This window comes from Podarcis gaigeae (assembly GCF_964106915.1).
Source record: "Podarcis gaigeae genome assembly, chromosome: 5".
Lineage (NCBI taxonomy): Eukaryota > Metazoa > Chordata > Lepidosauria > Squamata > Lacertidae > Podarcis > Podarcis gaigeae.
In genome coordinates, this window is record NC_139681.1 from 3,564,612 (window position 1) to 3,588,748 (window position 24,137).

At 41.6% G+C, this 24,137-nt stretch overlaps 1 protein-coding gene across 11 annotated transcripts in view; it reads left to right on the top strand.

Annotated features, from left to right (window-relative positions):
• The window catches only part of PHF21B (PHD finger protein 21B), a 188,700-nt gene that overhangs the window by 161,106 nt on the left and 3,457 nt on the right, over positions 1 to 24,137 (top strand). For 6 of the 11 annotated variants that reach the window (XM_083738781.1, XM_083738782.1, XM_083738784.1 and 3 more), the window contains 8 exons: positions 1,396 to 1,518; positions 7,232 to 7,283; positions 11,913 to 11,989; positions 13,654 to 13,708; positions 16,032 to 16,054; positions 18,316 to 18,474; positions 20,324 to 20,399; positions 21,091 to 21,194. In XM_083738781.1, the coding sequence (XP_083594907.1) occupies positions 1,396 to 1,518; positions 7,232 to 7,283; positions 11,913 to 11,989; positions 13,654 to 13,708; positions 16,032 to 16,054; positions 18,316 to 18,474; positions 20,324 to 20,399; positions 21,091 to 21,194 (669 nt within the window). Of the gene's footprint in view, positions 1 to 1,395; positions 1,519 to 4,645; positions 4,674 to 7,231; positions 7,284 to 11,912; positions 11,990 to 13,653; positions 13,709 to 15,952; positions 16,055 to 18,315; positions 18,475 to 20,323; positions 20,400 to 21,090; positions 21,195 to 24,137 lie in introns of those variants that run through there. The other 5 variants (XR_014564193.1, XR_014564192.1, XR_014564194.1 and 2 more) reach the window with 5 other exon arrangements.

Sequence of the window (24,137 nt, forward strand, 5' to 3'; positions counted from 1 at the left end):
TCCTCAATAAACCTTAGTTCTCTGACAGGTCCACATGGGTATATCCAAGACCCATGCCATTTAAGTGGAAGCGACTGGAACTCGTGAGTGCCTCACTAGACAACCATCAGACTAATTTATTCTACATTAACGGAATGCTCTGAGTTGTCTTTGAGTGCAAACCCACGATGTACACATTACAGTAGACAAGTCAAGAAGCTACCAAAGCAGCAAGGTCCTTCTCATCAGTGTGTGCAGCTGACATGCCAGCCAAAGTTGATGACACACACTCTTGGTCATAGGCACTACATGAGCTTGCTCCTAAGCTCTGCGTCTTGGGTGACTTCCAGTGATGCCCATACACTTGTTGAATGGCAATCGGCTCAGGCAATGGAACTTCCAGTCTCTCTTCTTCCCTGTCCTGCCTCCTTCTCTGTGTGCCTCCAAAAATTTATCCAGAAGGTCTCTTAATCCTCCACAGCAGATTTTGGGAGTGTTTGGGGAGCTGGAGGAGGGTGGAGAGCAACGAGAAGCCCACTTGTAGCTTCATGTTACATTGGCTCTCAACCCTTGTTTTCCATATGGAATGTGATTGCATGTAGCCATCGTGTAAACATAGAATGTGTTCCACCTTTGCTAGATGGAGGCAGGGTTTTGGTTGCTTTTTTCACCCTCATCTAGTCCATTACTGACGGTTGCACTGGTGTCTGGTGGAAAGGAAAAACAGAGCAAAGTCCCGTCTTCCTGGTGGCACCCACCTCATCACCCTAGATGACCTCTCTTAGCAGTCTTTTCATGCTTGGTATAGAAAGTCCTGTTAATGCTAGAGGAGTAATAATTGTCTTTCTCAAACAGAGATAAATTTGCACTCTTGTGTAGCTCTGCTGAACTCAGTGAGACTTGCTTCTGAGTAAACAAGCAAAGGATAAACTGAAATTGTGTTGTTGTTGTTGTGGACCATGCCATGGAATTGTGTTATTGTGGACCAGGACATAATTAATAGGCTAGAAAAAGAGGGACCTGAGAGAGATTGAGATGCTAGATTTAAAAAGGAAACTTTTCTACCATTTCCTTTTGGAATATTAAAAATCAGGCTGGAGATGCCAGTTTTGGCAACTTCTGTGTTGCGGGGACACCACGTGGACCACCATTCTGAGACGTGCCAAGCGATTGAATCAACTAGGTGTAAGTGAACAGTCTCTGAGAACGGTGCCTCTTTCGTTTATAATATTTGTAAAGATTCTGACAAGAGAGTCTCCAGATCGTAATATGCCAGCTGTATGATTTCATTGTCTCTGCAAGAAAGTAGTTGACAAAGGAGCCCTTTATTTGAAGATTCTGTTTCTCTGTTTGAAAAATTGAATCCCTTTCAGAGTGTGGAGCAATCTTTTTTTCATTCACCCATTTGTTTTGCAGGTCATCATCATTCAGCCTCAAGTTCAAACCCAAACAGAGAATAAAGTGGAGACAAAGAAAGCTCCCGAAGAGTCAGCTCAGGGACCCCCTGCTACCAAAAAGAAAAAAGAGGAAAGTCCAGAGGTTAACAAAACGTTATTTTCTTTATAAACGTGATATTTCGTATACATAGAGATGCTCACAGAACGTCTCCTCAGTCCAAAGGTTAAGCTGCTGCTTTTAGAGCATACATTCCCTTATTTACTGACTGGGGGGGGGGGGGGGAGCTGCAACATGCTTGCCTTAGTTTTATTTATAACTTTTGCAAAATACAGTTTGTTACAAGATCCACAAAATATGCCCAGAGCACTTTGTCCTTACTAGCCTTAGTTAAGTGTTATAGTTCTGCATTTTAACAAAGTAATGAAAGTGCCCATTTGATCTGTGTTTATTTACATATTTGTGTAAAACATATTTTTTAAAGCCAGTGTGATTAACAACAATAATAATAATATTCAAATAATTTGTAAAATCAACCTAAAACATGAATACAATAACATCTACAGAACCAGAGTAATGTGCAAGACTGAGTATTAATAATCAGAAAAAGTTTGGGCAAACAAGTATCTTTTTAGCTAGTGCCTAAAATTAATTACGTTTCCGCTTCCCTCATTTTGGAGGGGCGGCTGTTTTGCAAGCCAGGTGTCTCCACAGAAAAGGTCTGCTGGGTTGCTGAGGACCTCTTCTGAAGATCGTAGTTCGTGGGCAGGCCTGTACAGGAACTTTTAAGGTGTTTTATGAACTTGTGCAGCACCGAGGAGAATTGGCTACAAAAAAGAATAAGCAATCAGTTTCTACTTACTGTATGACAAATGGTTCATGTCACACTCTTACCGTTATAAGAAGCAACGGGAAGCAAGTGCTGCAAGGATAAATGCGCTTCTTTTTCATTGTTCACTGAGAATTTTCTGTAATATTGATTATTTGCAAGCCATCTAGATGGATACGAAAAGGTTCAATGAATAGCTTGCAGATGTGGAGAGGAGGGTAGGACTTGATTATTAATATAATAATAATATCAAGCTTTAAGTGGCGCTTTAGGTCAGAGATGCGAAACCTGTGACTCCCCACCCCATGCCAGGTGTTACCAAACTGCAGTTCCCCTCATTCCTGATCATTGGCCAGACTAAGTGGGGCTGATGGGAGTTGGAGTCCAACAACATTTTGATGGCTATAGGTTCCCCATGCCTGCTTCCTGTGATGCAGCCAACATGGCTGCATACATATAGACCTGGTGTTATAACTATTAATGCCACTTCAGTTTCCCTGCAAGATGTTTCATATGCCTGATTTTTAGTGTAGAGTTCACTGCAAGCTAATAAGCTTGTGGCAAAACAATTCGCCTGCTCTTAGAAAACAGACCTGTAGAATCTTGGAAATTATACTTTTAAAATTACAGGTAGTAAATAGTAAAATGGGACCTAATGCTATGAGATATGCAAGAGCATTTCAGAGTACTCTAGAAGACAGTAGAATTGAACCCAATTGTCATTACTCAAGTTGAATAATATTAATAGCTGTCTTTGGAACATCGCCTAGACAGAACAGACTTGTGCTCATTTTTTCCTCTGTCAGCAAAAAATACTTTACACATAAGACTTGTCCATAAAATTGGGACGACTGCATTTGTTGTCCAACACCAACAATTTATTCTTATTTTTTTCATGGAACAGTAACAGCAGAAATGACTATAATACAGGATTTATTGCTTACCGTCTTGGGTAACTCTTTGTTCTTTATGTTCTTCTGATGGCAGTGGTGGCTGACCTGTGACCCTGCCAATGGCGTTGGCCTGCAGCGCTCATAATTCCTGACCATTGGCCCTGCTGGCTGATGGGAGTTGGACTAAAACAACATCTGAAGGGGCCACAGGTTAGCCACCCTGGTCTTGTGGATTGTAAACTCTGTTCTATTATTTTCATTATTAGTAAAAATTCTTAATAGATGATGCTCAGCACTGCATGAGCAGACACCGGGGCGATCATAGAATGGTAGAGTTGGAAGGGACCCTGAGGGTCATCTAGTCCAGCCCCCTGCAATGTAGGACTTTCAACTAAAGCATCCATGACAGATGACCATCCAACCTTTGCTTAAAAATCTCCAAATTCTAAGGGAGCTCTTAATGTGAAAAGTATTCCTGCAACATAACTTCCCTTTCCTCTCTGCCACCTCCCCAGATTTGCTGCAGAGGGTCCCCCAACTCTCTGGAGTAGTTTTTTGGGGGGCATGTGGGGAGGCTGCAGGATAGAGAAGGGGAAGCTGAGTTCCACCCTCAGACAATCACAGTAAAGTATTACCCAGTGTTTATCTAGAGCTTTATGGCTGTTCAAAACACTTCATTTAGTCCTCAAAGCAACCTTCCTTCAGATGGTTGCCTGCCTTCTTACATGCACAACCTTGCTGTTTCAGCACTTCTTCCAGTTTTTACATAGCCATTCACTGTAGATTTATACCTCTTACGGGATACTGACACTGTTGCTGTTTTGAATGGCCGCTTCACTGGGCCCCTTCTTAACTGCTTCACTAAAGTAAAATATTGCATTTGGTGAAGAGTTATCAAATATAAAAGAGCACACAAAAGGACATGCCTCATGTAACGTGCCTCACTTAATTTAAGTCCATTAGATATATGTAATATGCTCAGCCTTGATCTTCAGTCCACAACACCTCTTTTTTTTGCACACAGCAGCCATTTTTTGCTGGCATCCAAGGCACTTTTCTCCATATCTGAATACTAGCACCTCACTTTTAAAAAAAATCAACAAAAAATGCACTGCTTATATATCATTTCCCCTTGAGTTGATGTCAAATTCTACTTACTTATGTATTTCAAAATTAACTGCCCCCGATATATTCTGTTACGTGATTGCTTATCTGAACATTAAAAATCTCCAAGTCTTGAGCTTTGATTTCCTGTTATTTCTGTAAACAAAGCCACTGGGGGATGAGTTGTGTGGCTGTTCATCTTGAAAGAACTGGTTGTGTTAGAGAGATACAAGTTGTTCAGTGTATGAGACCAGAGGATTTGCCTAGTAGTTATGCAATCATGGTATAAATGGAACCTCAACAAACACAGCCAACCTACCCATCACATGTTGCCATAACAATGCTCATCTTCACCCACCTTTCTGAAAATCAGCCTTCCCCCTCATTGTAGTTTAAGTAAGTAAACCATTTCCCTCATATTTGCCTTTGTGTTTTTGATCCCTAGACCCCTTCAGTTCATTCACTCGCATCAGGTATGAGATGTATTTTTCACTGAGATGCCATTCTTTTTTGTGTGGATCACCAGTCTGTGTTGATTTAATAGTCATTTTAAAGAATACGTATTTTCTGGCCTTGCATGAAATAGCATTCCAGGGTGTGGCTGGGAGACACAACTGGAGATTAAGAAGGTATTTTAATATCAGTTTTATTTTCAAATTAGTTTTTTATTCCTTTCTGCATATTAGAGTGGAACTGATGACTTAACAGGAACAGTTCTGCTAGAAGAAGAACAACCGTATGGTTATCAGGCAGGGCAGACTTGGGGCGTAAGCATGAGGTCCTGCTTCTGTCTTGCTTTCTTTGTGCACTAAAGAAAAAGTGTGTATTATAAGGCTCTGGGTTAATTTATTTTGTTCTTTGGGTAAGCTTTAGTTGATTAACATGCATTTATGCAATTAGTGTAATTAGAACTAACTGTGTAATTAGTGTAAATGCATGTAACGACAACTAGAACATATAATTACAACGTGAAATGTTGTTGTCTTTTTTTAAAAAAAAATCCTTATTGAACTATGCAAAGAGAGAAGTACTGCAGATTCCTTAAGGCATTTATTGATATATTTAGTATGAACAGAATTCAGAAATATAGATCAAGAAAGCTTGGCATTCAAAAGCAAAAGAATAGGGAAGCAGTAACCTTGTTTGAAAACAGCAAAGCAGCTAATGTAGGAGTTTGAGTTGGATTTGGAGGAAGACGGTGGATCCAGGGCCTCCTAAGGCAGCTGCCCAGGGACTGTGGTATCGCAGCCCAAGTGCTAGGTGATCCTTTAATTGGTGTAATGAATGACATTTTTCTTTAATTAGGTTGTTAAGTCTTCCTTTCCCCTTGAGTAGTGGAGGGCTAGGTCCAGACCGTGGGCTGGCTCCTCTTTGGCCATCATTGAGAAAGATGTGACAGGCATGTTGGGTGGTGCTGCTGCCCCTCCGTCAAGCATAGAAAATGCACAAGTGGTGCTTCCTTTTGCCCCTGACTTGCAGTATCAGGTCAGGGACAAAACCCTCACCACAAAAGACAGAGACAGGCAGACACCCTGCCAAGTGTCAGCTTTACCCCCACCTGAGTTTTCTGTTGTGCTAATGACCTTCCATAGAAAAATCCTTCCTCGTCTGTGCTTTAATCTCACTTTATTAAAGGCATGGTGACTTGATGCAGTCAATACAGAGAGGCAGTTCTTTGGGCAATGCATGTTTGCAGAAATAGATTTTCCATAAAGTTGGTTCAAGGCAGCAAATGTTCAGATTTTGCCATGGTTATCACACCATCCTGAGCCTTTTGATTTTTGCAAAAAAAAAGGTCATAGCTCTTCACACATTAATCTATAGTCCAGAACCACAGGGTATGTTCTACTGAGTCACTGAGTGCAGGTTACAATTGTTTCTCCATCTGCATTAGATGGCTGAATCAATAGGTTGGTTGCCCCTAACCGGCTGCACATTTTGCTTTATAACTTTATTTTTAGGAGTTAGAGACTCATTCCTCCCCCCGCCCCCAAAATGAAAGCTCAGAATCCAGGGGTCTTGCAAGTACATTAGCACCTACCTCTCAGTGACCTCGGCCACCATCTTCTTTCCCACCTCACGGACCAGTTTGTGGCCAGTCACCAGTGTTGGAACTGGTGCTTATTCTATGTACTCTGGACATAGAACCAATTTCTTTGGTATACCTTCATATGAGACGTGAGCTGTAATGTCCAAAGACAGCAAGTCAAGTTCTTGCTTTCTGAGAAGGCTCATGTTGAACTTCACCAAAACTGTTTGTTAATTATCCAGTGGTATAAATGTCTAGACTCAGATTTTCATATTCCATTCTGCAATAGAGAATATTTAAAACGAGTCTCGCTAGGGTTGCCATATGTCCTTTTTTTCATGGGTAGAGTCGTCATAGTGAAAAGTAGAAATCAGCAAATGTGTCTTCTATTTTGCTTTTCAAAATACGGAAACCCAACAGCTGGTGGTTGGAGTGAGGTCAGATTTTTGAATGCTCCTCTTAAATAAAAATCTCTCCACACTTAATTCAACAGGCAGCAGGTTATGCTTCAGCTTTTCGCCCTGACGTGCCAGTCTTTCATGTTTCTTCATGGGTTGTTTTTTTTTTAGGGGGGGTTAGAATTGTCACCCCTCACACACAGTCTGAAGCAGTTACATTCCATTTGACTACTTCATTCTGTTACAAGTGTAGACCAGACTCTGTCCACTGTAATTGGGATCAGACAGAGAGTTTATTTTCCATACTGCTCACTTTTAAACATAGAAGCAGGAAACCAATGAAACTGTATGCACAAATGCAGTACAGTACAAATCAAACTTTCGCAAAAACAAAACTCTGGCCCACCTGCACAGGTTTGACACTGCTTTGAGGAATTCATCAGAACATAGATGTTGTGTTTTTTTTATAGAGGACTGAAGGTCCTGAGTTATTAAAGTGTTCATGCTGTTAGTCTTCAAATGGAAGAATTTGTAAAGCCCTATGGTGCAACTGGAGTTCTTTCAGCAGTAATCAAAGTAATGTATTTTTTTATTTCTTCTCTAGAAAATTGCCTTTATGGTAGCATTAGGCCTGGTTACGACAGAATACTTGGAAGGTAAGAACGCTTTTATTAGTACAAAAGTGTTTTCTGTTTTGGAGGGAAAGCAACTTCTCAATGAAGGTTGGAAACTTGGACTCTTTATTATTAAAAGTGGGGGGGGACAGGACTGGTCCTCATGAAGTAAAGTATTGTGTGTTCTTTGCCAGCTGAAGATCTTGCTCTGATGTTCAGTAATGTAGCTTACATATACCAACAAAATGCCATGACTGGAATGTGTAGAGTATACTGCAAAGAGCTACAGCCAAGATATACTATATAACAAATCCAAGATGGCATTTCATGTGACCGATTTTAAATAAATAAATAAATAAATAGCATCCATGTGTGTCAGCCAAGATCAAGACTGTTGTAAAGGGGGCTTAATCCTTTCCCTCATACCATGATCTCAATGATACTCATTTCTCAAAGCTTCATCGGGACCATAACACAAGAAAAAGGGTGACCATTGTGATCTCGTCCCATGCTGGTGATTAAATATCCACCTCTGTCACATACTCAGCATATTGTGTAACTTCTCTTTTAAAATATCACTTACATTTTCTAGAATGTGAAGAAGCTGGGGTAATAGAGCACTTCAGAATGCAGTCATATCCTTTGTGAGGATCCCCTCCTATGGGTCTTGCTGTTTGTTTGTTTGTTTGTTTGTTTGTTTGTTTGTTTGTTTTCCCCAGAAAGGCTCAGAACTTTATAGCTGCATTTTGGAAAATGATTTCATGCCTTGATGAATGGAAATCTAAAAGCAGTTTACAGAAAGTTCTAAGTCATCAGCTTCCCTAATCCTTTAATGGCAAGAGATTGAAATGGAACTTACAAAGCAACAGTTTTACCAAGAGGCTTGCGTAATACAAATCATGTAGATAATAATCCCACAACTTGCCCGTCTAATCTTTTTTTATGTCAGGAAAGTAAGAGTAATAATTTAAAGCTTGAGCACCTCTGAATAATATCACTGACTATTGCTACATTGAAAATACCAGCAATCATCCAGGACAATTTTTCTCTTCTGCCAGTAGTTTATTAAGATGTTTCAGTATCAATAAATAGGAATGGGAATGGATATGGATTTTAAATATAACATTAGAACAAAGATTTTTTAAAAAATATGTTCTTCCTTTAGGTGATACAAAACTATCTGGAAGTAAAGAGGCGTCTAAGCTGGTTACTAGAGGGGTTGCTTTAACTGGGCAGGAGTCGGATTATCAGGTCACAGCAATTGTGGCCAAAACTCCATATGCCTTTAAATTTGTGCAAGATGCTCCTTCATATGTTGAGATATGTATAGAGATGGAAAGGCCTGGGGGGGGGGGACGGAAAAAAATTGAAAAAACAACAACCCATGTTCCAACAACAACCCTTTTCCGTTTCCCCCCGGAAAATTTGGGAAAAACAGTTTGATATAGTTTGAATATTCAGCACACTTTTTTCTCCCCATTTTTTCTGGGGGGAAAAAGGGCTTTGGATAATTAAAAAAAACAGGGGAAACCTTGGTTTGTTTGTTTTTCCAATTTTTCCAGTTTTTCCCCAGGCCTTCCCATCTCTAGCTATGTATCACTGGTTCTCAAGATGCCACTACCCAGTCATCAATATCAGGTGGAGAATGGGATTTCCAAGCTCATGTAGCCAGTCACTTAGTAACTCTCTAAATCCAAGATACATCAAACTTACCTAAGACCCATGGAACGGAGTAACCAAACCAAGCACCATATGAAGAAAGCGAATGCAGAAACTAAATTCACCAAGTTCTCCCCTGAAGAGGCACAAAGCATAGAAATGCTCTAGTTCTCAAAATCTGAGAGGCTTTGGGGAAACCAGAGGGACCTGCTATTCGGGCAAGTCCTTTGAGACTTCACTTGTCCCTGGGAAGCCCTCGCATTTCTTGCAGCAAGTCCACATTCTGTGAAATCAAGGAAACAGGCAGCGGTCATTCAGCAGAGTCTTCAGGAGACCATCAGCACAAGCATTTCTGCTTGTCTGGTGGAACCATCTTTCCTCTCCTTGCCCCACATGCTGTCCTGTGGGTTCTCCCAACCCTCTAGAGCAGCTTTGGGGGAGGTGCGGGGAGAAAAGAGGAGGGGGAAGCCCACTAGTGAAATGGGTTGGTTGAATTTGGCCCCAACATGTGTTTTTCCTCACAAGGCAAGTGCTGGGGGAGACACTTGCTGGGGAGGAATTAACAGGAAGGCGGGACCACCTAACTTGTTGCTCGCTCACTGATTCTCCCCTGCAAATGTTCCCCCCGTAATAAAATTTTCCCAGACAGATTTTGAAACTGGAAGAAACCCAGCTAAGAGGAAGTGCCTAGTGGGTACATAACATCTGCACTGAAGACTTGGCAGGTGTGGGAGGCGTTAAGGACCTCCTGCCAGTTTGCCATACAAATGTCCCCACCATCCCTGCATTTGTATCATTCATTCATTCATTCATTCATTCATTCTTACCTCTCCTTTTTCCCTGACAGGGACTCAAGGAAGCCTTAAAGATTTTTTTTTTTTTAAATTAGGTACTTGAACAGGCAGCAGCTGTTGACATCTGCCAGCTGCCATACATTCTGATGACAACATATTTCAAAAGACACAATCCCTTACAGGGTCTATGGGAGGCCAGTCACTGAGGCCAGGTTCAGACATTTCATCCCTTCCTCCATTTGCCATGATATGCTCTACATCTGCCCTCTTCACAAACTCCAACCATTTCACTTCTTACAAAATAACTCTAAAAAGGCAAAGTTGATGGCCGTTATGCAGTTTTGTATATTTTTAGTACTTCATTGCAACTGACACACATTTGGTACAGCTGATTGCAAACTGGTTATATAGGCTACCAGTCTTGCTGTTCAGGATGCCTTGCAGAAGTCTAGCCCTTCTTGCAGGTGTTTTCGCTTACGTGCATTACGTTGCAGCTTTTGCAAGAGGGATAGCAATTGCTACCTATAGAAATCTGAACTCTTTTTGTACTTTTACAACTAGAATACACAAACACTGTGACTCCTCAAAACATGACAACTCTCCTACACACTACTTCAAAGAAGAAAGTAAAGCAGCTCCTCAAAGTTAGCCTGTGTTAATATTATATTTTAATGATGTAAGTTGGCATAAATCTGGGTTTAAACCTTTTTCTAAGCGAGGTTTTGAACCAAATACGTCTACAAATTCAGCTTTGATATTTATAGTCTTTCTTTCCCCTTCTCTATGAGGGAAACAAAGAAAACCTGCAGTGCCTTTTGCAACAGCTGAGATACAAAACTGTGATAAGGATGTGTTTGTTAATGGGCATAGAGGCTTGAGTGTTAATGAAGCTTTTCATTCTGACCTTGTTGTCCAAAGCTTTAAAAAGCTTATAACTTACTTAATAGCTCTGATCACTGAATTCTTTTGTCTGAGTGCCCCTTTAATAGGATACTAGTTGGGCTCTTGGTGTGATTTGTTATTGGGGTATTGCTGGTTTTTGTTTTTGTTTAAAGAAACGAATCCTTGTAAGATTGCAAGCTCCTATGGCTCCAGGATTGCCTTGGTAAATTAAAACAAGGATTGGAGGGCTCAGTAGGCTGTCTCCAACTGTGGCTGACCAAATGCTTCTGCGTGCTCAAGAGGGCCCTCCACTGCTGTTTACCCCAGTGTCTGGTATTCAGCGGTATATAGCCTCTAATATAGTTGTCTAGTTAGGTCTTCGCCATCTTGTCTTCAGGAGAAGAAAAGGCTAAAGGGTAAACCCTACATAAATCTGGATTGTAGTCTCCAAGATGGTTGTATGGCGCCTTTTCTACCTCCTTCCGTCAACTCCTGCAGCCAAGCTGGTGCCAAACATCTTCCTCTGCTTTCCTTTGGACCACATCAGTGGGGCTGAGATGAGGCCTTATTGTCTGGGTAGCCCAGGACCTCCAAACACACTGCCCAGGATTGCTCCCCAGGGTGCAATATTTGGTGCTGCTAATGCAGCAGTTTGACTTCACCCCCAGAGGTGCAGTCCATTGTCTCTCGAGACAGACGGATGCCAGCAACAACAGTTTAGGTATTGAGCTATGCCAATTGTTATTAGACGTCTGTGAATCTGTCTGATAATCAAAGGATTCTCATTTAGTAGCCATTATACCAAAAGTGTGGAACCTTTTTTCATCCCAAAGGCCACAGTCCTTCGTGGGTGACCTCCTGGGGAGCACAACAGCCATGGATGGGGCCAGGGTCAAAAAGTGGGCAGAGCAAGAGGTGCAACACTTACCTTTGAGTGTAGGTGGCATTCCAGCCTTACAAAATGCCCACCTCTCCATCCATCTCAAGGACACAGTCTAGCCAGGCAAAAGCACTTGAGGGTGCAGAGCAGGCTGGTGAAGGGGTGGCCCTGGGAAAGCTGCAAGGGCCAGATAAAGAAGGCTTCAGGGCCATATTTGGCTTCAGGCCTGAGGTTCCAGACTGCTGCGTTAAACCATATTGTGAATTTCAGAAATAACTTCAAACACAAAATCTGACAAATTATCAGGGCCGCTGCCCAGACAAGCATTAGAAACTAAACATAAGGTCTAAGCAGACCACAAGCCAAATGTCATCTGACTAATGAGTTGTATCTGAAAAGAATTGTTTTCAAATGATCACACACATACAGAGATAACGTTTCATAAATTGATTACAGAAATCCAAAGCAAGCGTCAGGAGAGGAAAAGAAGAAGCACAGCCAACCCAGCCTACAGTGGGCTTTTGGAAACAGAGGTACGTCTCTTGTCTTCTCGCTTTTTCATTCCCCTTCGCTTCTGGTCCTTATTCACGTGACACTAGAGTGACCACAGTAGTTTCCCATTACAAAATAAAAGCACGTCCCTCTTACAAAACAAGACTTTAAAGCAGCATAGCTGCCATGGTTTACTGTATTATGAAGCTGTTGAGAGAAACACATTGTCAGTGTTTCCCTGATTGGGAGCGAGACAGTCTGATCAGTTTCCTACTGGCTTAAGTGTATAAGATAGACATGGATTTCTAAACCCAGTAGCATCTTAACATTAGCTCTGTGCATTTACCACCCACAACTCAAGCTTATTTTATGGGGAAGGAAAGGCTAAATCTATCCCACTATCTGCTGTTTAGGAAAAGTGAGATTTAGGGGGGAAGGGAGACTTCATTGTTTTGATTCGCTGAGGATTGGTTCAAATTGGGATTGGCAATTGCAAGTGAAAGCAGAAAACACTTTAAAAAGTCGTCCCCCCCCCAAGCCCAGTAGTTTCTGACGAATGTTGCATGTTCAATAAAGCAACCTCAATAAATGTTTCCTGTGATGCCGGTTTTATCTAATTCAGTTACAGCTAATGAACTAGTAATGGGATCACTTATTTCTTTTGTATGTGACTGACATAAATTTAATCTTAGCAGTTTTGGAGAAGTGGAAATACAAATTATGTACATTTCTTCTTTTCATGCTTCTGGCATAACATATGGTAAAATACGTTGTGGACTTTAAAAATACAATTTCATTAAAAATCCACTTTTGAAAAGCACACATTTATGCCAGGAACTTGGGAAGATGAAACACAAGGCACTCTTTCTTTAGGCTATTTAAAGCTGACATTTGATAATGACGTTAGCTGACATTCATTGAAATATTTATTTATAACAGTATATATTGCCTTTTCTTTTGTAAAAGGCCCTGATACTCACATCAGCATATATATCTATATCTATTTAAATATATACCTATCCAGCTAAAACAATGTGTGTTTTTTCTAACTCTCTTGCATGGAATTCCTTGCTAAAAAGGGAATGCTCCTGAAGGAAGTTGTGTTTAACCCACAGATTTAACACAGAATACCACAACGGCTCCAGGAAATCTCATGTTAATTTTATTATGGGATCTCCCCAACACTCTGATATAGAATCCCCCTTTTTAAAAGTATGTATGTGCATATTATTGACACCCATGTGTGGATCACTGCTGATCATGCCCTCTGAATTGCAACTTATTACCAAACGTAAAACCATGGAGAGACCTGGTCTGAACAAAGACATTGGATTCTTATCTCATTATACATGACAAAGCCATTTTTCACCTTCTCACCCCTTGCTTTTTCCTGTAAGACCTATTGCAGTCGTTAAGAGTCGTCAACAGGCTCATTACAGCTATCTGCCAATCACCCATTCCCACCACCCTTCTGAGTAATACCCCTCCCCACCTTCTCACTATATAGAAGGGTCTGGTAACTTCTGTTTCAGTGTATCTGAAGAAGTGTGCATGCACACAAAAGCTCATACCAAGAACTAACTTAGTTGGTCTTTAAGGTGCTACTGGAAGGAATTTTTTTTGTTTTGACCATGCCCTCTCAGTTGGACTTGGTTGTTGTTGGAAGAAATGTCTCAGTCAATGCTATTCATGTTATCTTTTGCAGAGGAAACGTCTTGCATCAAATTATTTGAACAATCCCTTGTTTCTGTCCACAAGAGGTAAGATCTCTGAATTATTGGAATGGAAATATAGGTTAGTACTCCACACTTGAAATAATTACAGTAAAATTTTTCCTGTTGTTTATTGAGGTCAGAGGACACACCTCCTCTTTATGACAATTTACATGAGTCAAAAAAGGGAGCTGCACTTTGTAAAATTTACCCTATTGAAGTTTAGCCCTAACTACTAGATCTGTATGCCAACTTTTCAGCTAACAAGGCAGAAATTATTTTGAGCTAAAATATATTAATATTTGAGAATTGGACTCTAGCCTATGAGAACTCATGTCATAAAAGTTGTTGATCTTTAAGGTGCCCTAGAACTCCTGCTTCCTGAAAAAAAAATCTTGCTTCACTTTTGTAAATCCATTTCTTTGGACAAGAAATTCTATTAGGTGTCTTATTGGCCAAAGTACATATATTCCACACCTAGTTCTAGAAAATGTAGGTTTGTTTAATATTTGAGCTTTTAATGCAAATTATACAGTAAATCATCCTGAAAAATTAGAAAGGAAGTAAACCCTGAAAACTATGAAATGCACTGTAGATTTAAATAATAATTTTATGTGCTCCTTAGCTTAGATAAAGCCTGAGTTTTTAATATATAACTTCATCCAGTCTAATGAAACTGTTACCTGTTTTGAAAATGCATATGATATTGTTGTAGTATCATAGTGGGACTGGGCTTTAAACTGGCTAGTAGAAAATTATGGCTGACTACCAACACTGATCAAAATGTATGTGCCACTGCTTTGGTCTATCTACCCCAATTCCATGCGCTCTTGACAGGAGGCAGCACTGCGTGGTCTTAGGTAGAGGTTTTCCCAAGCTCTGCTACCTGAAACCCTTTTCGCAAACTCATGAAAATTGAACCCAAGATTCTACATGCACTGTACCCATGGTATTAATAACAACAGCAGCAGCAGCAGCATCATACTGGAGTACCTAGACCAGCACAATGTTTGAGCATTGTGCAGCACTAAATAGCAAATTACTATTTACCTCTTTCTTGCTAATTTACAGGATAAACTCAGTTTTTCTATTCAGCCGCTGAAAATATGTACACAATGCTAGTATAGTCTGCACTTCATTCTCATTTTTGCCTCAGATTAATATTGTGGTAATGGGATGTAGTAATGGGATGTGGGTGGCACTGTGGTCTAAACCACTGAGCCTTGGGCTTGCCGATCGGAAGGTCAGCGGTTCGAATCCCTGTGATGGGTTGAGTTCCTGTTGCTCGGTCCCTGCTCCTTCCAACCTAGCAGTTTGAAAGCTCGTCAAAGTGCAAGTAGATAAATAGGTACCGCTCCGGTGGGAAGGTAAATGGCGTTTCCGTGCACTGCTCTGGTTCACCAGAAGCGGCTTAGTCATGCTGGCCACATGACCTGGAAGCTGTATGCCGGCTCCCTCGGCCAGTTAAGCAAGATGAGAGCCACAACCCCAGAGTCGTTTGCGACTGGACTTATCTGTCAGGGATCCTTTACCTTTACCTTTTTAATATTTCTAGTTTCTTGGGGCACTTCCATACTAATATTTTTTGCAGATGATCTTCTCCCGAAATCAGAATATTGATCAGCTGCAGGTCATGTGTTCAGGGGAGTTATCCCCATCCTGATTGTTTCTAGCTCACACAAGGGTTGCTATGAAAGACGGAACTAACATTTAAAGCATTGGTAGTTTTACATTCCAGCAGTGGGAAGTATCTCATTAATGAAGCACTCTTGTTGCACTTCTGGTTATCCCTGCCTTAGATGTTTCCTTAGAGCAAATGTTAGTACCTCATTAAGGTGCTGCTAACCTACTTGGGAATAGGCTGGGCAAGTGTCTGTGTAGTCCTTCTCCTTCTCCTCCTTCTCCTTCTCCTTCTCCATTACCAAACCCTTTTTCATTTCATTGGAAGGCGATTGCATATAGCCACTCATCTTTACTGACATCTCTCTAATTTCTCTTGCTAAGCTCTTTCAGGGCGAGCGTTATCTCTGATCTTGCGCAGCCCTGGCCCTGTGAATATCTTGCATGCATCACTTCAGTTATTTGTGTGTATGGGCATGTGAGTGCAATTTCACACATTCAATGTGAACAAACAAAAAGTGCCTGAGAAGAGGAAACATACATGAAGAGGGAATGCAAAAAGCTTAGTATAAAGATAAATTAAAAAGGGGGGAGTGCATGTAGGGTCACTTGGACAGACATAGCCTGACTGATGATAACCCTCTGCTCGTACACAGTATTCTTTTATCATAGCCTACCTAAAATCCCACCAAGCTGGGGATCTAAGCCCACTGCTCCTAACCTGTGTTTTGCCCTTCTTTCATAATGCTAGCCAATGAGGATCCATCTTGGCAGGTATGTTTTACCACACCTTGTAAATTGCGAGGGAACAGGGTCTTCGTTTCAGCTTTTTTTAAAAAAAGATGTTGTGTTGTTGTCTGTCACCCTGGGCCTTTTCAGTTGTCACATACCAGAGTGTACATTTGTAAGTACTACTGTCACTGCCCCACTGCTGTCCAGGGTAGTTTTGCCAAAAATGCAGGCAATGCAATGGTCAGAGAAATGACTGGAGGAACATTACTCGGGTTCACACGTCCTCTGTCCACTGCAAAGAACATTTTGTTTTTATCTGTATGCAGAATCTCCCAGGTTCCATTACTTGTCTCTCCTGGCTTATTAAATCTAGCAGAGGGGGTCTGACTGATTTGTCCCTGCTCCCTTGAAACAGCCTAAAGACCCCTTTGACAGGAACAACTATTGACCAGTCACAAATGCCCCCTTTTTGGGGAAGGTGGTGGAAAGGGTTGTGATGGAGCAGCTGCAAGCATTCTTGGATGACACAGTTTATTTGGAGTCATTCCATTCTGGGTTTAGGCCTGGCCATGGAACTGAGTCAGCCTTGGTCTTCCTAATGGATGACAATTGCAGAGAGGTGGACAGGAGAGTGCAATCTTACTTCAGATTCTTGAATTCTTCTGATACCATTGGCCATGGTATACTCCTGAACAGCCTGAAGATTCACCACCGCAGTCTAGTGATCACACATGGAAAACAAACAGACAGCAAATTGGAGAATGCTAACCTTAGATTTCAGGATCCCATCTATCAAGCTAAATGATGCTTCCAGGACCACACAATTATGTTTTTCACAATCACAGATTCTTCCACAGCACTGTACCTACAATCCTATATAGATTATGTGTGATGTTGAGAACCTTCATAACACAGGCAAGTTAACATGCTGACAATATGTCCACCATAAACCAAGAGCCACTGAGGACATATCTTTAGCAAAATCAGTTCATCACCATAGAAACAAATCTCTTCAAAATAATTATTTCCCTTCTGTTTAATTAATAATAATTTTTTTATTTATACCCCGCCCTCCCCAGCCAAGGCCGGGCTCAGAGCGGCTTACAAGCAATAATAAAAACAAGATGAATGATTACAACTTAAAAACAAAAATAAAATACAACATTAACATAATGGAACATTAAAATATTAAAATGTAGCCTCATCGCAGGAGGAGAAGGAAAAGAAAGGGAAAAAAAAGAGAGAGGGAGGGAATCAGACTGGCTCCAAGCCAAAGGCCAGGCAGAACAACTCTGTCTTACAGGCCCTGCGGAAAGAAATCAGATCCTGCAGGGCCCTGGTCTCATGAGGCAGAGCGTTCCACCAGGCCGGAGCCAGAGTTGAAAAGGCCCTGGCTCTGGTCGAAGCCAATCTAACTTCCTTAGGGCCCGGGACCACTAGGGTGTTGCTATTTATGGACCTTGAGGCTCTCCGTGGGGCATACCAGGAGAGGCGGTCCCGTAGGTACGAGGGTCCTAGGCCGTGAAGGGCTTTAAAGGTCAAAAGCAGCACCTTGAACCTGACCCTGTACTCCACCGGGAGCCAGTGCAGCTTGAAAAGCACTGGGTGAATATGCTCCCATGGCAGAGACCCCGTGAGGAGCCTCGCTGCAGCATTCTGCACCCGCTGGAGTTTCTGGGACAGCTTCAAGGGCAGCCCCGCATAGAGCGAATTACAGTAGTCAAGCCTGGAGATGACCGTCGCATGGATCACTGTGGCCAAGTCAGGGCGGGAAAGGTAAGGGACCAACTGCTTGATGCGACGAAGGTGGAAAAATGTCGCCTTGGCTGTTGCTGTAACTTGCACCTCCATGGAAAGGGAGGCATCAAGGATTACACCCAAACTCTTAACGGAAGGCAATGGCACTAATTGGGCCCCCGCAAGAGAAGGGAGTTGGTCCCTCATCCCCATGCCATCCCGACCCAGCCATAGGACCTCTGTCTTCGAAGGATTTAGTTTCAATCGGCTCCCACGAAACCATCCAGCCACAGCTTCCAAGCATCTGGTCAGTGTTTAGAATGATGGCTCCTGTCTCCAAGATTTTCGTGCTCGGGAACAATGTGTAATAGTTGGGTTGGTGCTGTCAGGCTTTGATCATTGATATGAAGTAGGAGTGCTACAAATAGGCTAAGGTCTCATTTTCATCTATTTAATTGGACTTGTTTGGCAAAGTGGTGAGTTTATATGGCCACAGTCTGCTTGTGGAGAGCTCCTTCTGTAGATTAGCTGAACAACCTGCCTCCTTGTGCTTTTGTGTTTCGCAGAATGAGGTCAGCCATGATGAATATTGTTCAGCATGTAAGCGCGGTGCCAATTTGCAATCCTGTGGAAGATGCCCCAGAGCCTATCACTTCAACTGCTTGGACCCTCCCTTGAAGACTGTCCCCAAAGGGGTCTGGGTCTGTCCTAAGTGCCAAGAAAAGGTGAGATGTGCCTTTACACTGTAACTATCCAAACCTGATCTGGGAGCTGAGTTGTGTACAGATATAAATTTGATGAGCTCTGTAAAGGTTGACCACCAGTGCAGCTGAAATTAGTCTTCACCAAGTCCCACTAAAAGTAATGGAACTTAAATATCACTTACTTTTTATATTGATTTTTATATTAAGTAACTATGCTGGATTCAGTCCTTTTAGTTGGTAAAATATCATCCATACCTTATTCATTTTGTAAAATATCCTAAGTCCATTAATACTGATTTGCCTAAGACTACACAGTAAATTCACTATTGCTCCCTGTTCTGTAAATATCTCATTGAAGTAATTTTTGCACAGCAAAGTTTAAATCATTCACTTTTGAGTATTCAGGGTAAGAGGAGAGATAATGCCTAAATCTAATCACCTGAGAAATCCCAGGCTGCTCATCTCCTGGAAGAACTTCCAGAAATATGGTCTCTGGTGTACTCAGTGCAACTCAATATCAAATAACCCACCATCTTTATGGTAAGTTGATTTCAATGGGAGAACTTTAAGCACATGCTTAAGTCTCTTCCAATGAAATCATTGAGTGACTTAACATTAGCTTCGTAATGATATCCTATCCATAGTAGGACAAACTTAGCCCCCCATTCATAGAAAAAATCACTGTTACCAGTCTAATATAACCAAGAAAGCTATATAACCAGTACCATTAGTATTAATAAGGTGGTACCTCGGGTTACATACACTTCAGGTTACAGACTCCGCTAACCCATAAATAGTACCTCGGGTTAAGAACTTTGCTTCAGGATGAGAACAGGAATCACGTGGCGGCAGCGGAAGGCCCTGTTAGCTAAAGTGGTACCTCAGGTTAAGAACAGTTTCAGGTTAAGAACGGACCTCCAGAACAAATTAAGTTCTTAACCCGAGGTACCACTGTATTGATATTAAGCATAACACCACTTGCAAGTTAAAAATAATGCCTCCACTGATGATTTTCTCTTTTATTTATACAGTATACAGTGGTACCTCTGGATGCGAACGGGATCCGTTCCGGAGCCCCGTTCGCATCCCGAGCAGAATGCAACCCACGTCTGCACGTGCACGGGTCACAATTCGCCGCTTCTGCGCATGCCATCATTTTGAGCGTATGCGCAAGTGGCAAAACCCAGAAGTAACCCATTCCGTTGCTCCCTGGTCACCGCGGGACACAACCTGAAAAGATTTAACCTGAAGTGTCTTTAACCCGAGGTATGACTGTAACTGCAAAGAGAGTGTCAGTAACAGCCTAGAGTATAAGGCAGTACCGACAGCTCAACACTTATTCTCCTTTAAAGATAGAGCAGGTTCTACTCTAGACATAAAGAATAATTAACACAATTAACTGCATTTGATCCCCAGCACCTCATGAGGGGGGATGGACCCCAAAAGCCGTGAGACTGGAAGCATCGGTTTTTTCCTGGGTTTGTGATGAGGGGACTGCAATTCCTCATCATGGTTGAGGAAGACCTAAACATGAAGTTTGTATTATTTTGTGACTGCATACGTGAGCATGTGAAGAAATTTGGCAAGGTGAACCAGTCTGGTTGTATTACAGATGACATTTGCTAGACTTACCTTGACAGAGAGTTTTGTTCTCTCTTTGTGGGAAGGCAAAATATAATTTCTAAATATATTTCCATGCTTTTCGTTTTACAAATCGGCAAACTAACTACTCTTACGGAGCTATTACATAGTCCTGATATAATCAGCTTTTGAGGAATAAATTGGAGGGTGGCAATTCTAAATGATTGTATGCATTATAACATAAGTGTGCCCTTGACTTGTTTGAATCCGTTATTTCCTGAAATTGTAGGTGTTAAAGAAAGATGAAAATGTGCCATGGGCTGGAACTCTGGCGATTGTTCAGTCCTACGTTACTCATAAAACAGGTACGAACTGTAGCAATTGATTATAAGAAATGGTTTCTCAAGTGTCAGCAACTTCAAAATGGAGTCGCCTCAGGGGGTGGATTGCAAGGGTCTCGGAAATAAGGCATCATCCGAACACATCTGTACTTGTCTGATGGAAGGGTTTCCCAATTACTGTTCTAACACATCTGAATTGAGAGTTCACAAACTCGGAGGTGGACTAGGGCTGTGTGTGTGTGTGTGTTTCACATAGGAGACAAATACCGTTTTTCGTTTGTGGGTCAGAGGGGGGAATTCTCACTATAACCTTTCTACTTGAAAGAGAGAAGGTCACAGTGAATTGAGGCTGTCTGCGAGCCCATTCATGCAACGGCATTCTAATTAGGTGGGTGCTTTCTGTTCATTGATGACTTTGCTTTTTTGTCCTTAGCACACGAAAACCCCTTGAGTCCTTGAGCCCAGTGTAAAATATGCACATCCGCCACCACCCATTATGAATATTTTACGTGTGTCCTGTGACTTTTGTTGTTTTTACTGTACCTCCTTCAGACTGAGTTGTTAGCACTGTGTGCACCTGTTTATCAGCTTAATGTATTTGACAGTATCACCAAATGCCTCTTCACTAGATGGGTCGAAAGGGGCCCTCCCAAGGCATCTCTTACATTCCTCTGTTACATTTTTCATTGCCTGCTTTCTTGCCTTTGCTTCACAGTCAAAGAAGAGGAGAAGAGGAAGTTATTAAAGAGAAGCAGTGAACTGAGGGGAGAACACAGGAAGCTAGAGGAAAAAGAACACTTTCTCAATAATGCAATGAAGGTATCGTTTCTGGCTTATGGCTTATCCTGAAAAATTGCCCAGGCACTTGCTACTTTTCAAATCAAGAGAAATTAGCACAAGTGGACAAATCTGAATGTTTCTTTAAATTTCTGGACAGCAGCAGGTCACTGAAACCTTACCCCCTTAAACTTGACCTATGGGTGGGGCCTCTCACCTGTTAAGTCACATGGCATCACAGTGGCATCAGGTGTTATTTATATCGCCTGTGTGGTTTGAAATCCTTCTGCACAGGCAGAAGCTGTGTGTGGTGCTTTGCGAGTGCTGACCATCAGCTGATTTGTAAGGCTTGTGCTCAGTGCCCAGGGAGAGGCTGGCAAAGCTCCATGATTGTCGCTTCCCAAGCACCAACAAGCAGCGAATCAGTGGTGCCTGAAAAGCCCCCTTTTGCCCGAGCTCTGTCTTTACCTTCCCCATAGCTGGCATCAAGTGTGGGGCAGGTGGCCATGGCTTGGCTGAACCTGCCTCATGGCCCAAATGCGGGGAGCTCCGGGAGGCTTCCCTATCCTCGTTCCACATAGAGTAAAGAGAACTTAAGCCCAATTACCTTTTCGTGCATGCACATGAAAGCTTATACCAAACATAGCTGGTCTCTAAGGTGCTACTGGACAATTTTTTAATATATTTTGACTGCGTCAGACCAACATGGCTACCTACCTGAATCTTAAGCCCACTAATTTCTGTGGACATACATGGTGGATTGTGGCTACTTTCTTCTTGTGAGTAAGCAGGCCCCAGTTGGCTAAATCCAGCTGTGTTGGCTAGTAGGCTATTAGGAATGTGTAGTGTAGCAGCTGTGCTAGTCCACCATCAAGGAAGTCATCATGCCACAGGATCATTGGGAGATTCTCTCATCTTGAACTTTTGCATCCTAGTGACTTTCTCTGAAACATGAGCTTTGCACTGGTTTACAGCCTAAGGCTGCAGACCTATGTGAACTTATGTGAGAGTAAGTCCTGTGGAACTCAGCGACACTTTACAGTTAAACTGCATAGGATTGTGGTGTAAATAAATCCTTGTTCTTTGGAAGGTAGACCTGAGGTCTTTTCTTCCTCCTCCCATCTTCATTGTTTGTTCTCTATTACTCCAGTGGTCACTGGAACCTTAATCCCAAATGCTATACATTCAGCAAACCATATTCTACAACACTTGTTGAACCATATTGCTAATGCTAGTGAAGGAATAACATGTTTAAATATTTGCCCATGAACATGAGGGAGAAGTAGTATGGGGGGCAATGGTGACTTTCGCACAGATTTTCAAAGAGCTAAGCCCAAAGCACGTTCCAAAATAAAAGAAGCTAAGCAGTATTACAAAGGGGACTTCAGCGTTGCGGATTCTTGCAGATAATTAATTACGAATAACACAGATTAGGAAAACGCTAAATTTATACAATAACAGCAAACATGCTTTAAGATAGATCAGCCCTAATATTGGAGTTGTTGTTCTTGCTCAAATGGGAATTTAGAAGGCCCACATTTATAGCATGGGTGCACCCTACAATTCAGAAGACCAGTCAGCAATGTATGAGGTTTGATCATCTGGTGTGTGTCTATATGTATTACATTTATTTTGAAAATTAGAAGTAGCATTTGCATCTGTAGCTAGTCACATTTTGTTCAACTGCTGCTCTCATTCAGGAGGGACACCCATCAATTTTTCATGACATTTAAAAGAAAATGGGAGGCAAAGTAATAATTTATTAGAAGGCAACTTAGTGGGGTGTGTTCCCTTTAACTGTGCAGACTTAGTAATATAACCATGTACATGCCTGAGTCCATAATGGCATGAGCTGAAGACTCAATAGATTTCTCTGTATGTGCGACTGTGTTATGTTAGGTAGAGAGTACCAAACATAGCTGGTAGAGAGTAGGTAGAGAGTAGAATTAGAAAATGAAAAGGATGCATACTTCATTGTTCAGATAGAAGTTTTGGCTGTTGACTGCAGCAATGCAATTCCACATAAAGACCTCAACTGATGAGAGCAATCAAAAATATTATGCTACAAAATGGCTTGCTTCCTGAGGTTTTCATTAAATTAAAATGGAGCAATTGAGAGCCTAGATCCAATAAAATGGAGAATTAAATTAAAAAGCAATTGAATTAAGTGGGACACATAGAGACCGAGAGGTAATGGGCCCTGCACTTTGCAGTGTGAAATATTACATTGCAAAATTTTTATATTAAAGTATAAAATGAAAGATAACTTATTCAAGGAAGCTTGTGGGAGATTGTGCCTGGATATTTGCCTTAGTGTTAAGAGGGGATGCCTGTATTATATTTAAAGTAAATGCGTGCAGATAAATCCCATTTTCACTGATACTACAACTTTTGTTCTCATATAACATGTGAAAGTGATGCAAGATAAGAATTTCTGTTGATGCATCCAAGAGCATGCACACTGTAACCAGTATTAAACTAAATAAAGTTTAAACGGAGGATATTTCTGACTGGATCTAATAACAGGAGGAATATGTTTGTCAATTACATGCACGTGTTTTCATATAAGGGTGTCATGTCCATTTCACTTGCTAAAAATACTCTCCTCCTCCATAAGGGTCAACAAATATTCATGCCAGAGTGTGTGGACTATATTAAATAAATTCCATTTGTATGTGAACCGACATCATCTGTTCAGTCTATCCAGACTGAAGGCACGATCTTCCACAACCTTCCTTGAATAAGTTATCTTTCATTTTATACTTCAGTATAAAATTTTGTAATGTGATATTTCCCCCCACCCAACCCTTAGAAGAGCAAGTCTCCGTGTGCCATATCCCTAACTGCCTCTGAAGGTCTCTTCGCTTTCAGAAGCGATTTGTCATCCGGTGTTGGGAGTAGTGGGCAAGAGAAGCGGCCTTTTGAGAAATCCCTCTGGGCATGTAGAATTAATAGTGCGGGTCTTTGGATTCCAGCCAGTGGAAA